The sequence below is a fragment of the Tinamus guttatus genome, unplaced genomic scaffold, assembly GCF_059628265.1.
Source record: "Tinamus guttatus ecotype Peru unplaced genomic scaffold, ASM5962826v1 Tinamus_guttatus_pri_ptg000056l, whole genome shotgun sequence".
NCBI lineage: Eukaryota > Metazoa > Chordata > Aves > Tinamiformes > Tinamidae > Tinamus > Tinamus guttatus.
Window position 1 is genome coordinate 3,841,806 of NW_028288590.1, and position 14,733 is coordinate 3,856,538.

Here is a 14,733-nt window from a genome sequence, read left to right on the forward strand (position 1 = left end):
TTGGTGAATGTTTTGTTAAAATAAGCACTTCTCTTCATGATTTATCTTTACAGTGTTGGTACCTGTAGGTATGTGCAAAATGCATTTGCATGAACTTTTTGTATGTTTACCTTCATCACTACAGAGTTATTTTCTGATTGCCATTGTGAGGTCTTGTTTTAAGTCTCACCTTTCCCCTTGTATTGGCTTTGTGGTCTTCTGAAATTAAGGTTAAAACATGCCTAGTAGTATGCAGAGAACTTGTGTGTACATGGATGCACTACACCATTTTTGTGAATGAAAGGCCTCTTTTGCAGGACTGCTGCTCTTCAGATAGCAGTGAGCATTTCTCTTAAGCACTGAACATCTGTTAATTTCTGTCTAAGCCTTTTCATGTAAATAAAATTGTGAAATAGAAAAAGCAAATGAGGAAACTTCCATGCGCCCTCTCACTAGCTGTGTTCGGAGGAGGGCAGCTCGGGGCTCACTTCTGCTGGCAGTGTTCAGAGCAGCCGTCAAAAAGGTTGATAATTCTCATAAAGGGAAAAAGAGGCAAATGGTAGTGGAGGTGTGAGTATCCTATACAAACAGTCATGCAGGAATTTCTGAAATCCGTTGCGTTTCACCCTCGCATATCAGTTTCTGCAGGTTGCTTCTAGTTAATAGCGGTGTCAAGACCGGTGCTCGCGTGAAGGCCCAAAGTAGCATGGCCAAAAGGTTGGCGAGTAGCAGTGTTGCACACAAATGCAGTTTATTCCTTCTCTCTGTATTGTTTTCCAGAAGGATTGTAAAATATAATATAATATAGAACTATATTCTGGTTAAAAAAAGACAGGGAAAAAAGCATTTTTTTTTTTGGTTCCTGGTGGTCATCATGGCATTATAAAGGCTGAATTAAAGTGGAGAAGTGTTTACAAACTTTAAGAAATGTAAAGAATGAATTTTCTGTCAGTAGTGGCATTGACAAAGATGATGAAAAAGCTCCTGGGGTTGATGGGTTTGGGGATTTTTTGTTTGTTTGCTTTCCAGATTATTATGCAATTCAACATATATGCACATTTGTTTTCAGTTTAATGGGATAAGACTTGCTCTCTGAAACCTTTTTTGAGTGATAAACTTTACATCTGAAATATATTTTATTTTTGCAAATTAGTGTTAACCTCTTTGCATCATGTAAATAAAAATAATAGTATTATTCATTTTTCATTTTATTAATATTTTCCAGCACACTGGGCAAATTGTACTGTACCCACACTGCTTTATGTAAGCCTAGGGAGGGACTGCACCCCATTCATTAAGATCCCTAGAATTAATATTCCTGCAGAAATGTATTATAGATTTGCCAACTCAATTTCATCTTATGCAATTCTCTAAAACACTGTAGTATTTTGGAGGCACAGCTGTATGAGATTTTTTAAAAGTTCAGTATTTCAGTGTGATGCATGTTTCCTTTAAAGAGTAGGAAGAATATTTACTTTTCTGTGTTATATTATCATACAAATTTTGTGTATTCTGTTCCCATACCTATTATTATGCACCCTTCTACCTTCAGTTCCATAGATAGTAGAAGATAAACTGGTAGAAACAAATGTGTGCACGGCTTCTGCTAACAGCACATAAAAACTGCCAAGTCTGACATGGATGCTAGGGGAAACAGGAAGGTACCCATGCCAGTAAATATCAGAAAGAAGATTACGCTTATATTTTAGGCACCCCTTTTATTAGGGAAATGGACAAAGAGACTTTTGGCACCAAAAATACTGGTAGAACTCACCTAAAATGCTAAAACAAAATGCCCACATAATTTACTAGTTTAAAGATAAAGTCACTCCATTATTGTTTAAAGGGAGTGTGTAAATTCAAGCTTTGTTCAAAACCTTCAATTTAAAGAGAGAATTTCTAATTTTAGGAAACATTTCAGATATTTATGCAGATAAAGTATCATTGACTACCTAAAAGTAAATACATTAACAGACATGGATGCATAGAAATATTGAATATGCTACATATATATTTGAATGTAGCTGAATGAAAAGATTACTGGTATACATTTTATATATAATATTTCTTAAAATATGTATGTGCATGTGCGCACCTGTGCAGATGTGTAATGCTGAGTGGACCATTTTCTTCAGCAAAATGCATTAGTAGCTTTTCAAACTCTATGACCTGATGCAGACCATCTGAGAATTTCAATTTTATTGTTGTAGAAAATAGTTTCTGGAAGGAAGTGTTAAATTACAAATGTTGTCGTGTGTGTGTGTGTGTGTGTGTGTTGCAAACTTTATTTTTTGCAGTTTCTTGGATGCTTTCTTTCCTGTTGGAGATGAGGGGACAGAACCACTACATTTTTACCATGGGGATAGTTCAGCTTTTTCTTTCTCCTCTATTAAAGTTTGGGTCTTCTCTTGTGCTTGGCTTCAGGGTGGCCCTCTGAATAGTTCAGAGTGCAGAACCTGGGTTTCGCTGGGCTTCCCTTGCCGTGTCTCCTCAGTCCGGCGGGTGGGCAGGGAGAGCAGGGTTAGCTCTGGCAACGCTGTGGCTCACGCTGAGGAAAGCTCGTGCTTGGCCTCTGTCCTCATCATCTGTTAAAACTGGGAGAGGAGACGAACTGAGAAGAGAGCTTCTACTCTTTCTTGGTTTTGTATTGCTCCATTAAATATGTTTTTTATGTTCTCACGCCACTCGGGTAATCCTAAAAACTCCTCTTGCTTTCTAGCCCAGAATGGGCATGATCTTTTTCAATACAAAGGCTAAAGTAACTTGAGGCATGAATTTAGAAGAGTACAGTCTTGTTTCCATGTGATGCTGTAAAAATAGCATCTTCCTTTTTTTGCATACTAGTGTATTTGTGAGATATGAAAGTCTTCTCAGTCTTTCTGCAATTCCTTGGTTTTGTGTCTCATGGAAAACACCAATCCTTTCTTTCTAGAAGCGGCGCTCTAGCAGGCAGGTGAAGAGGAAGCGTTACACAGAAGACCTGGAGTTCAAGATTTCAGATGAGGAGGCTGATGATGCTGATGCTGCTGGAAGAGACTCCCCTTCTAATACTTCTCAGTCAGAGCAACAGGTCAGTTGGTGCCCTGGATACGATGGTTGTAACTGCAGCATTCAGCGCTCGAGTGTGAGCTCTCTCCTGAGTGATATTCATCCATGGTTGGCACAATGTGCTGAAATAAATTAGCTTTTTAGCTTCTCAAAGAATATATTCATTCATGATTTTGTTTGCAGGCTGACAATATGTAATTTGATGCAATGCTTTGAAATTAATGGTCTCTACCAAAAAGAAACCTAAACTGGACTGCAAGGAGTCTGAATTTACTTCTGTGAATTCAGTGGTCTGGCTTCTGTGACTTTAATAAACCACTCAAGCTTGTTCCCTGCTGCTAGGCACCATAAGAACCCCTTTATGAAATTACTGCCTTGTAGTACCCAGCAGGGTACACTTTATTCTCTGTGCAATGTAAATGATGGATAAAATAGTTTGAATAAAATGAGGGATAATAATGTAGGAATGACTGTTATAGCAATCTCATTGTTTTGTAGTGCTTTTCCAAAGAACTACTTCACTTAACTAACTGATGACCTATTGGAGTCTACATATCTGTTCTTTGGTATTTCATTTGACAATTTGTTAAGCCCTGAGAAATACTGTATGTGATCTCCATTGTTAATTGTGTATTATCCGAAGGGGAATTTGGTAGATTTGCCAGCAACTATAATAATGGGGATCACAGGCGACTTTGAGAGCTGTCATGCAAACGTTTACACAGCCAACTGCTGTTCCTGAACATCATCTAGAGTTTAGAACAGTCTATTTGGGTGACAGAAGCATATTTAATTTTCAGAGAGATGTAACTAGACCTATACATATGTGTGTGTGTGAGAGAGCCTTTGTGGGAGAGCAGAGGTTCAGCTAGCTCTACAAAGTGTGTTTAAAGAAATATCCTTCAGTTCTTTAGTATGACATGAAATGCATCCGAGTCTTCTGAGTTCTCATGATAGGAGGAAACAATCTCCCTGTGCATTAAACTCTTGCTACAAAAAGTATTGCTCAATATTTTTCTGATTTTGAAAGTCTGAGAAACAAACATAGTGTGTGAATTCCTGTAACTTTCGTATGATATTTATGTAGGAATCTGCTGATGCTGAAGGTCCTGTTGTGGAGAAGATTATGAGCAGCCGTTCAGTCAAGAAAAAGGTAAGCAAAAAAACATTTTTTAAAGAGCCGAGTGTTATTATGCTGAATATCTTGGATGTTTTAATTGAAGAATTGTTTTAATGCATAGAAGAATTTCCTGAAAGGTGTGTTTGGATGGATAGTATTGACCATGCTTGTGGATTGGCATAAACAAAGCGGCCTGCTTGTTTAGTCATTGTTCTTTTGCTGCGTTGCTTCAGATGAGGATTTTTATTTTTTGTAAATATGCACTATCTGTGGTGCACTTCGTGTTAAAAAGATGTTTCTTGAGAGTCTGAGAGAGCAAGCCCACCTTTACCTATTACTTTTCTGACTTTTATAGTAAAGAAAATTTGCTCCTAATATTATGCATCTTATGACAGTGGTCATATGTATGCAGCCAATGCAAGCTGGTGTGTGCGACTAAGAACATTACATATGTGAGTGATCAGAATATTCCTTTTTGCTGTGCAAAGATGGTGAAGAACATTTTGTTTAGTTAGTGTTGGTCTCTCTTTAATTCTGCCTGGATTGTGAATTATTTTTTTCTCTTACAGACTCCCCTGAGATGTTTTAGAGTGTGGTTGGTCCATATGCTTCCAAACTACTACTCTGAGCAGAGATTAGAAACAAGCTTGTTCAAAAAATGGGCATTATTGCACATTATAGGCTCCTCTGCATTTTAAGTCTCTGGTTTATCATCAAGTTAAGTTTAAAAAAAAAATGTATAAAATATATGGGTATTCTGGAATAGATCTGTCTAGTTGATCTGGAGGTGATACCGAATTCATCTTTGTTAACAAGAACGACTTTCCTCTTTTCCCAGAAGTGTTAATTTTAAGACTAGAAGAGTGAGAGTTACCTTTGTGGATTAGTTTGCTTTATGTTGTGTTGACTTTTTATTTTTGATTTTATCTTATTTAATTTTAATTTTATTTTATTTTATTGCTGCTGCCATAACATCATTGAGAGCTTTGTAACCCAAATTCACGCAATGTCATGACTGGCTTGGATTGAGTTGACCTGGTCCTGGAGCTTTCAAAGCACAAGATCTGTAGGTTTTTTGTTTTTAAGTGTAGAGTTATGTTTTTTTTTTTTTCCCAAGCCACAGGCTTATTTTTCAGATAAACTTCGTGTAATATAAACTCAATAATTAGTTGTCCTGAAGGAGAGGAGAATGTAGTCTTTTCATAGATGTCTTTACATTGGAAGCTATTTTTCACCAATTATTCTTCTCATCTTCCTCTCCCCTGCAAACAAAGGTGCGATTACTCGTGGGGAGTGTGTATTTTTCTGCAGTTTGTGGGAAGTGGTTGGTCTCCTCCTGCATGTCTTTGATTGCAAGCTCTGTTGGAGGCGAGCTCTATTTTGAGCTCTTTCTTTAATGTTTTTTTATGGATTGCATTTACAGGTTTGAGGGGTGTCTGTTCTGTCCCTGTTCTCCTTCCCAACCCTTCTCTCTATCTCCCCCAAAATGGATTTCAGGATGTTAATATTTAACATCTGAAGTACCCAACTGTGCTTTTATTGAAGGTTTTTTACACTCCTACTAACGTCATCAAAACCCTGGTTGTTGGATTGCTAATCAAAGCAAAATTGCTGCGATCAGAACCACAGCATAAAATAAACATGAGGAAATGCTTCCCTAGGAAACCTTTCAGTGAATTAGGGTGTAACAAAGATGTTATGTTTAAGCAAGGGACATTAGGTGATTAATACACTTCTTGAGTAAAGCTCTTATCACAAAATTATGCTGTCTTTCCCTAAAACAATCCTAGTCTGAGTTTGGAGATAGCAGGTATGAATAAAAATGTTTTCTCCATTATCATTAACTTAGATCTTTTTAAATTCTGTTGAATGCTCTTACCTCTTGTATAAAATTTTACATACATGTATCATGACCTCTAAACAGACACAGTCTTGATGTCTTTAGTTAGTGTCTGAAAAATCTTTCATTTCTTTTAGCTGTTTTTTGGTCAGCTTGAGACTGCTTTGAATTTCTTACATGTAACTTTGAAAAGGAATGCCTACCACTAAATATGCTATTCATAATAGCAGGTGTTACAGGGCATTTATAGTGCACGGTACCTACATATTGCACATCCGAGTGTCTCTTGCTCCCTAACATGTGATGAGAAGTGCTTCTTGCTGCACTGCTTACAGTGCCTACGTGTCTTCCATGAGCAGATTAGTTTAAAATCTAGTGCTGTCAGTTAGTGATTCGTTCGAGTATGTTATAGCTCTGCATCTGTCATTCATGTGCAGCTCTGCCTGCCTGCTGCTTTTCCAGCAGTTCATTTTTCAGGTGTAGTTTTGAAGCTGCTGGGCAGCCCTGCTCCGGGCGCCTGCTTAAAGAAGCAGTTTAAGCAAGTAGCAGGGGCAGTGCAAGGCTTCGTGCCCCAAGGAAGGGACTGTGCAGCCTTCGATGTGAAACCCGAAGAAATGCAGATTTCCCTGTCAGTCCTCTCTCGCCTGACATTCATCCCAAGCATCCTATGATGCTCAGTCCGACTCGCACTGTTTTTTTTTTTTTTCCTCATTTTAGGGTGTTAGGGAAGAGTTTTGTTTCATCTTCCTACTTGGTCAGTGTTAACGTATGTGTGAGGGTTGGACAGTGATGTAAAATCACAGATGAGAATTGCTCTCTCATTTGATGCTCTTGTACATCCCATCTGAGGTATATAGTGGTATATAGAGTATAGGTGGTTGTCATTTGACTTTTTCGTTTAATTTCTCATAAATATGAATGCCAAAATAACTTTTCATCAGGATTTTTTTTCCTGAAATACTGATTAAGTGAACATTGAAGCACTCTTGGTAGACGATATGAAAACATAAAACGGATTATTATCTATTGGACAACACAGTAGTACTTGAATGAGTTACAGGTTTTATCAAGATTTACATTGTGAGTTATTGTTATGAAGTTGGCAGTTGACAGTAAGCATATGTGCCTGACATGCTGCTTAAATGCATTAAATTGGCTAATACAGAACTACTATGTAAAGGAACATAAAAACGTCATTTTAAAATTGTTGCATCTCAAACGATTATGTTTTAAAACTAATTGAAGACATGACCATAATATATGAGAATAAAAAGTTAATGTGTTAAAAATTATGGTGGGCTTAAAGAGTGATTTTTGACTGGCAGTAGTAAATACATTCAGATAACAGATCTCTGGGTTTTTTAGGCTTCAATTCTGTGATCATTTCACAAAACACAGTCCCTTTTTTATCTTTTCTGAGAAATAAACTCGATGGGCCTCAGATTCCTTCCTTTGCCCGAGTCTTTATCAAATGACTCGGGCAGCCCTTCCCGGTGTTTGGGGCTAGAGGACAGTTCACTGACACCAGACCCGAGCAGATGGGAGGGAGCACCGAGAGCAGCTCCTCTTCCCCGTCCCCCAGGGAGACCCCACGGAAGCTGCTGTTGCCTCTGTCCCCACAGGGCAACACTGGCAGAATATACTGGAGTGGTGTCAATGCCAACATGCTTCCCCTAGTCTGGAGAGAAAGAATTGTACGTAAAGCAGAGACGAGGGTACATGAGCATTTTCTTTGCTGGGCTAGAAGAGAATTTCACACCAAGTTGAACGTAGCTGCTGTTGCTGCCCTTCACTTGCCCACGCGTGGAGGTAGTGTCTGGCCAGCATCTTCACTTGAGAGAGGATTTGAAAGGTGATATTTCATCCTCTAGCTTCAGAGTATTCTCTCTTTTCCTGTGTATGTTTGGAGGAGATTGACTTACATAGGGTTCATCATCACTTTTGCCTGTTTCAGGGCTGCACAGAGTATTTTTTTACAGGTGTTGCTGTCTCTGCTGAAGTCTGTATAGTGGAAAGTTCTATTTAAAATTGTTCCAAAGTTCATTAGCAGACACAAACTGCTAATGTTGTGACATAAACCGAATTCTCAGCGTGTGGCTGGTGCACTGTCCTTAGTTTGTCCTGTAGCTGGGTTCAGGAGTAATACTTTGTTGAATTACATGCCATATGTTATGCAATGCTTTGGCACTAGGGACGAGTTAAGGATAGTCTCACCCCTAGCAGTGAATGCCCTTGGTTTTGCTGGTTTATATCACAACTTTAACCTTGCTTTAAATGTAGTTTTTGGGTGTTAATTTAATTTGGCTGCTCTGTATGTGAGACATCTTGCCTGAGTGAATTTAATTGCACCATTGAGTAAAACTAAAGCCATGAACGCTGATGCACTAAAATTGTAGCAGAGGTATAAGGTTTAGTTTTATAAGGCTTCTTGTTTGGAGTTATTAACTATATGGAGGAATAAACCCCCTTTTAAACTCCCTTTTTTAAAACATTACAAAACCCACAATGTAAAGTTGCCATGAGCCAGCCAAAAATAATACATATGGCATTCAGGAGTGCAGTTGCTAATTGGCTGCTGCCTGAGAAAATGGTACACTTGGCTTCTACTTAACACTGTGGGTTTGGCAGAAAGCCAGGTTTGGGGTGAGGTTGTGAATGAAGCTGCATGTGGTTAGGGAGGAGTTCGAATGATTCATGTCTTGGAAGTTGTAGTAAGCAGTGCAGTATGTGCGTGGGGAAGGCTGCTGGGGGAACTCCTTCCCGCGGCTCCCCCGCACCGGCAGGGCTGCGTGGGGACCCTGCCCTCTGTTGCAGATGCTTGTCATCACTCAGACCTCTGGGGTATTTAGTGGTTTAACTCACATTTCAACGATTCTTTTCTTATAGATGGAGAATGGAGAGGAGGTAGAAGTAGAGGAATTCTATGTAAAGTACAAAAACTTGTAAGTAAAGTTATGGGTTTGGTTACTTTCATTCACTTTATGCAAATTCCAAATGGCTGTTGAAAACTGTGTTTGCAATGATGTAGCTGTTACTACCCTGCTTTTAACACTGCTAGTACTTAGTCCAAGATAGTGGTAAATAAATCACAGGGAAGTGATCTTGCATTGGTGGTATTAGGTTTGGTAGTGTCACTAATCTGTATTCCTCCCAGAATGAAATCTAGAGGTAAAATTGCTTTGCTGCTAAATTTTCATTTAGGGCTGTCGTTAGGCGTGCAGACTCATGAGCGCATACCTGCCTAGTTGCATAGCTCTGACTGCAACCATAGAGCTTTAATCTCATAATGCTTCTGAAAACTAATCAAACCCAACCTTTAACATGGTTTCAAAACCAAGATCTGTGCTCATCAAAATGTTTTATTAAGATAACAAGTGAGATGGTTTCCAACGCTCTGAGAGAGGGCTGCGGCTGTGGAAGAGGGGTAGGTATTAGGGGCGAGAGCAGCTTGCTGTTACTATCCCGCGCTCTGGAGCTGCAATGTAATCAGGGCTTAAAATAGTTCTGGATAAAGCACTTTTCTTCTAGACAAATAGAAAATCTTGTTCAATTTTTACAAACTTCCATATGAAGGACAGAAATTCACTTAAAGTGAGTTTCTTGCAGTTAACTGTGAATAGTTGATTTCACGTTGAGCATTCTAAATATGCTGCCTTTTTTTCTCTTTGTTCTATACTGGTTCTTGAGTGATTATTTGGTAGCTTGCTTGTGGTTTGTCTATTACATTGGCATGTACTGTTGTATTAACTATTTCTGTCTTATTTCTTATCAGTATAACTTAATGACAGACTTCAAATTTATAAAGTAGGACTAGTTATTTTGGCAGAGATGCTGATTCTTCCGTGAAGCATAGCGTTTTCTTAAAGATGAAGTATTGTCATAAAATGCAATTACAAAGCTTTTTATTTCCTTTCTATCAATGTTAAAATGTTAATTGACTTTTATAGGATTCCTAATTGCAAAGTGGTTCTCAAAATACACTGTATAGTGCTATAGTATTTGCTATCTATTTACATACTGTTATTAACTTTTCAAAAATTTATGATGTATGTCTTCTGTAATAATCTGTATTTTGAATTTGCCCAGTAAAAATCATTCTGTTCCGAGCACTAAATGCATAGAGAACGCATTTGTGTAATATTTGTATTTAGGCAGGAGGGTATTTTAAATTTATTTACAAAGGAATTTCTTCATTAATAGATGAAATTACTTCTAGTAAAGGTGATTTGTTCATAACTTATATAATGAAGATGATAGTTTCTAGTTTCCCAGCATACCACTACAATGTACTTAAAAGTTTAATAGTACTAATAGAATGCGTAGGTGAATGCAATGGAAGTATGATTTTGAGTTATTTTCTTTATTTCATCTTCTAGTTCTTACCTACACTGTCAGTGGGCATCCGTGGAAGAACTGGACAAGGACAAGAGAATTCAGCAGAAGATTAAGCGGTTTAAAGCAAAACAGGGCCAGAACAAATTCCTTTCAGAAGTACAACTTTTTTTAAAACTGTTTTAAATGTTTAAATATTATATATTTAAGGCATGTTCTTGGGAATTTTTATTTTGTATTCAAGCAGAAGGTTTTGAATAACCGGGCGAGATATCAGTAGCATTTTTCTGGCGTGAAGTCTAAACACCAGGCTTGACTCCAAGCCCTGCGAGTTTATGAAACTCAAATGGCCCATCTCGACTCTGTAATTTTTACTGTAGATTATTTCCCTAAAGTGAAGGATCTGTTGCTTGCTTGCTTAGATCTTGGCCCTTGCAGTGTAATGTGCAAACAGCCTAGCGGTTCTATTTAAGCAATCCATATAAGACTGTAAGTAAAGTTCTGCAGAGTAAAAGAAAAATTAACTTTATAGAAGCTAGACAGATTCTCTTGTGCTGTATTTTAAAACTTTTTAAAGAATTTAAGCAACCTGTCCGAACTGGAAATAACAGTAGCTTGACATAGAATTCTTCCTTAACTCTGAGGAATGACCTGAAAAGAAGCACATGCCTAAGACCGAGCATGATTCTTGCTGAATCAGTACCAGGTCTGTCTTCTCAGGAGCCGATTATGCCAGAAAACACGCAACACATTTTTCTATGTTATGGACTACTGCTCGCTAGGGATTCTAAGCTTTTGATCATCAATTTAATTTTACTTAGAGCCATAAGCAGCAGTATGGCAGGGGTCCTGTCAATAAAAGATCAGATCTGTTGATTTGTGTCTCTGAAAGCTTACCTTTCAGCAAAATGCTCTCCTCAGAAAATGCATTTTTTTGCTGCTAGTTTATTTATTTATTTACATATTTACCTATCGTCATTATTTTTTATAATTTAAGGTAAGCAAAAGCTGCAAGAATTTGAAGACTTCTCCAAAGTCACAATGAGCTTCTCATTATTTGCATCAGCTTGTTATATAGTTTAAAATTTACAGAATTTGGGGGAGGAGGACTTGGTGTGTTATGTTATGTACTCTCTTTTTAGAGAGAGTATAAAAGAGCAGAGTATTTCTGAGTGGTAGGTCAAAACAAACCAAGTTGCAAAATTTAACATCTGCTCTAAGAGAAGAAGCCAGAAATTGTTTTGTTTTGTTTTTTGTTTAAGTGGATCATAAGTTATTGTAAGAACTTGTAGTTGGTTCTTGTTTAAGAAGAAACTATCAGAACATATTTAGCTTTATCTACCTTTTCTGTTGGAGTAGCTTTTCAAAGTATGAAATGAAATAAACCACTTTCATACATTAGTTTATCCCATCACTTATTGAAGGGATAAGAAAGATGATAAACTGTGAGTTTTGGAGAAGCTATTTCTTCTGTTGCTGTAGTAATAATCCCAAATCTTGCTCGTAAAGCAATTAAACAATTCCTGTAGTTAAAATAATCTAGAGGCACTTAGTGTACAGAGCTCTAATTTCTTTATTGCAAGCTGTAGTTTTCAAGAATACTAAATGCATTGCATGCCATAAGCCTTTTCGATTGCTCATTAGTGAATTGTAATTTCACACTTCATTTAAAATATTCTTAAACATTCTCTCACAGTAAAAGGTTTCACACAGTAATTAAGAGGCCCAGTTAACAAAGTCTGAGAAGTCTGATTCCCTCACGGGGAGTGATCTTGCTGAATTGTAGCATTTCAATTAACATGTCGAAGTTTGCCAAATATGCATTTTATGTCCCTGTGACCCAAAATATTATTGCCTGGTGAAATACATAATAGTTTTCCTCCCAGGAAGGGCTAATAAAGATATCTTTAATACTTTTGCCTCTGTCCTTCAACAGATTGATGATGAGCTTTTTAATCCGGATTACGTGGAAGTTGATCGAATCATGGATTTTTCACGTAGCACAGATGATAATGGAGAGGTAAAGAGAAATTTCAGTGCATTTGTAGTCCTGTAGACGCTGTCTTTAAAATATATTTTTTATGAATGTGAATGCATCAAACATTTTTGAAGCTACAAGTCTCTGTGCTTGTAAAATAGGAAATCACGTGACGAAACCTGGGCTACTATAGCAGTTTCTGTAAAGTCTAGGCTTTCAAGAAAGAACTCTAAACAAATCTTTTATGAAAAACCTCTTTTAAAAAACGGACAAAAAGTCTGCCCTGCTGTGTAGATCTAATATATTTCTTATTGCTATGGAGGTATAATGTCCATGCAGATAGTGGAAAATTTAAATGAAAATGTCAACAATTTTAGCTGAATTATTGTTAACGTCTGGATTTTCATGATGTTGTTTATGTTGTCTGTATAGATCTGTAAAGTAGATGACAGATCAACTGTTCCACGCTTTTTATAACCTGTTCTTCAGAACAAAATCACCTTCTTTAGGACAGTCCTTTGTAGTCTTGGGAGAAGAGAGATTTATGGTGCTTTATGGCAATGCTGGAGTTTCTCTATCCCTCTACCTGTGAACAGTGATGGTTTTGCTGCCTGTTGGGAAGTTTCTGTTGACCTTAACAGGAAGAAAACAGTTGACTATTTAAGTGCATAGAAATGTTTGCATTTGGTAACAAATTTTGTTTAAAGCTTTAATTGAATCTTAGTAATTTCAAATGCAACTCTGTGCTCGTTTTGGTGACGTTTTGGTATTCCCTGTATTTTAATCTTATGTCACTGTGTTGTCAAGGCTGTGATGTCAGCCTGCCGTTTGCTTATCCTCTTGGCTGACTGCAGACGTTTAGGTCTGTTGATACTTTTAAAATTGTATCTAGCCTGCAGATCTCCTGTAAAAGTGGTTGCACATTTATTGTTTTAAGTTGTAATTTAATTTTATTTTTATCTTAACAAAGCCTGTAACTCATTATCTGGTGAAGTGGTGTTCGCTTCCTTATGAAGACAGCACTTGGGAACTAAAGCAAGACATTGACCAAGCTAAGATCGAAGAATTTGAGAAACTGATGTCTAGGGAGCCAGAAATGGAGCGTGTGGTAAGAATTGGCTCCACATAGAGGATTTTATTTGAAAATAGTAAAGTAATGTGGTCTTTCAGAAACCACTAATGGGATTTGCTGTATTTGAAACAGGAGCGACCTCCTGCCGATGACTGGAAGAAATCGGAGAGTTCCAGGGAGTATAAAAACAATAACAAACTCAGGGAATACCAGTTGGAGGGAGTAAACTGGCTTCTTTTCAATTGGTACAACACGTACGTAAAATACTGCTTACTGCTGAATCATTCTTTGGAAAAACTTTTGTAGTTCCTATGAGGTGCTAATCTTTTGAAAGTAGACTTTTTAATTTTAATTTTTTACTTTTATTTTTACTGCAGGAGACTAAACTATTTTTGGCGGATAATGTAGTGTTACAAAAAATAAAAATGTGGGCTAGATATCTTGCCACACCTTTGTATATGTATTTGTTCACCCATACACATGCTATCTTCCTCCAGCTTGTGAGCTTGAGAGAAATGCATGGAATGGATATATCTATATGCATTGTATCATAAATTGCCACATTTTTGTAATATAGCAAAAGATTATGGTGTCTTTGGAATATAAACTTATTATTCTAGAAAATTCAATTTTACACAATTTAGCTTCTGAAGTACTTTTATTCAGAGTATTACAAGTAGGAATAAATGGTTTAAGATGTTTTTTATTATTGCTTTCAGACGAAACTGCATTTTAGCAGATGAAATGGGGTTGGGAAAGACTATCCAGTCCATTACGTTTCTCTATGAGATTTATTTGAAAGGAATCCATGGTCCTTTCTTGGTTATTGCACCGTTGTCCACAATTCCCAACTGGGAAAGGGAGTTCCGCACCTGGACAGAGTTGAATGTGGTTGTGTATCATGGGAGTCAAGCGAGTCGACGGACCATTCAGTTGTATGAAATGTATTTCAAAGATCCACAGGTAAAAAGCTCTTCATTATTGTTTTTGTTATGTTTTATTGTCAATAATCTTATGTTACAAGTCTCAGTTAAGTGTTTTAGTGCTGATATAGGAGTCTTCAGCTAACAGTGAGATCATACAGTTACAATAACAGTTGCCATGAGGCCAATTAGAAATGGAGGAGGAAGATGGCCAGGAGTTGCTGGGGTGGTAACAAGTGCAATCCTTTCATTATTTTGCATTCATGAAGAAAGCTGGCAGAAAAGACTTTTAATGTTGAAAATACTTTAAATGGAACTAAAGTTAAAAATCCATCTTTGCCTACCATCCCAGGCAAAGACCAGCACTGGACTTGTCAGTGCATCTTCATCACATTGTGAAAGTCAAATGTATTTCCCTCTGTGATATGCATTCGTGTTGAA

The 14,733-nt window shown here is 37.4% G+C and overlaps 1 protein-coding gene across 1 annotated transcript in view; it reads left to right on the plus strand.

Annotated features, from left to right (window-relative positions):
* The window catches only part of CHD7 (chromodomain helicase DNA binding protein 7), a 122,267-nt gene that overhangs the window by 75,943 nt on the left and 31,591 nt on the right, over window positions 1-14,733 (plus strand). The window contains exons 5-12 of the mRNA XM_088540132.1: window positions 2,912-3,049; window positions 4,115-4,180; window positions 8,874-8,929; window positions 10,364-10,478; window positions 12,256-12,339; window positions 13,268-13,405; window positions 13,502-13,623; window positions 14,089-14,332. Of these exons, the coding sequence (XP_088396258.1) occupies window positions 2,912-3,049; window positions 4,115-4,180; window positions 8,874-8,929; window positions 10,364-10,478; window positions 12,256-12,339; window positions 13,268-13,405; window positions 13,502-13,623; window positions 14,089-14,332 (963 nt within the window). The remainder of the gene's footprint in view (window positions 1-2,911; window positions 3,050-4,114; window positions 4,181-8,873; window positions 8,930-10,363; window positions 10,479-12,255; window positions 12,340-13,267; window positions 13,406-13,501; window positions 13,624-14,088; window positions 14,333-14,733) is intronic.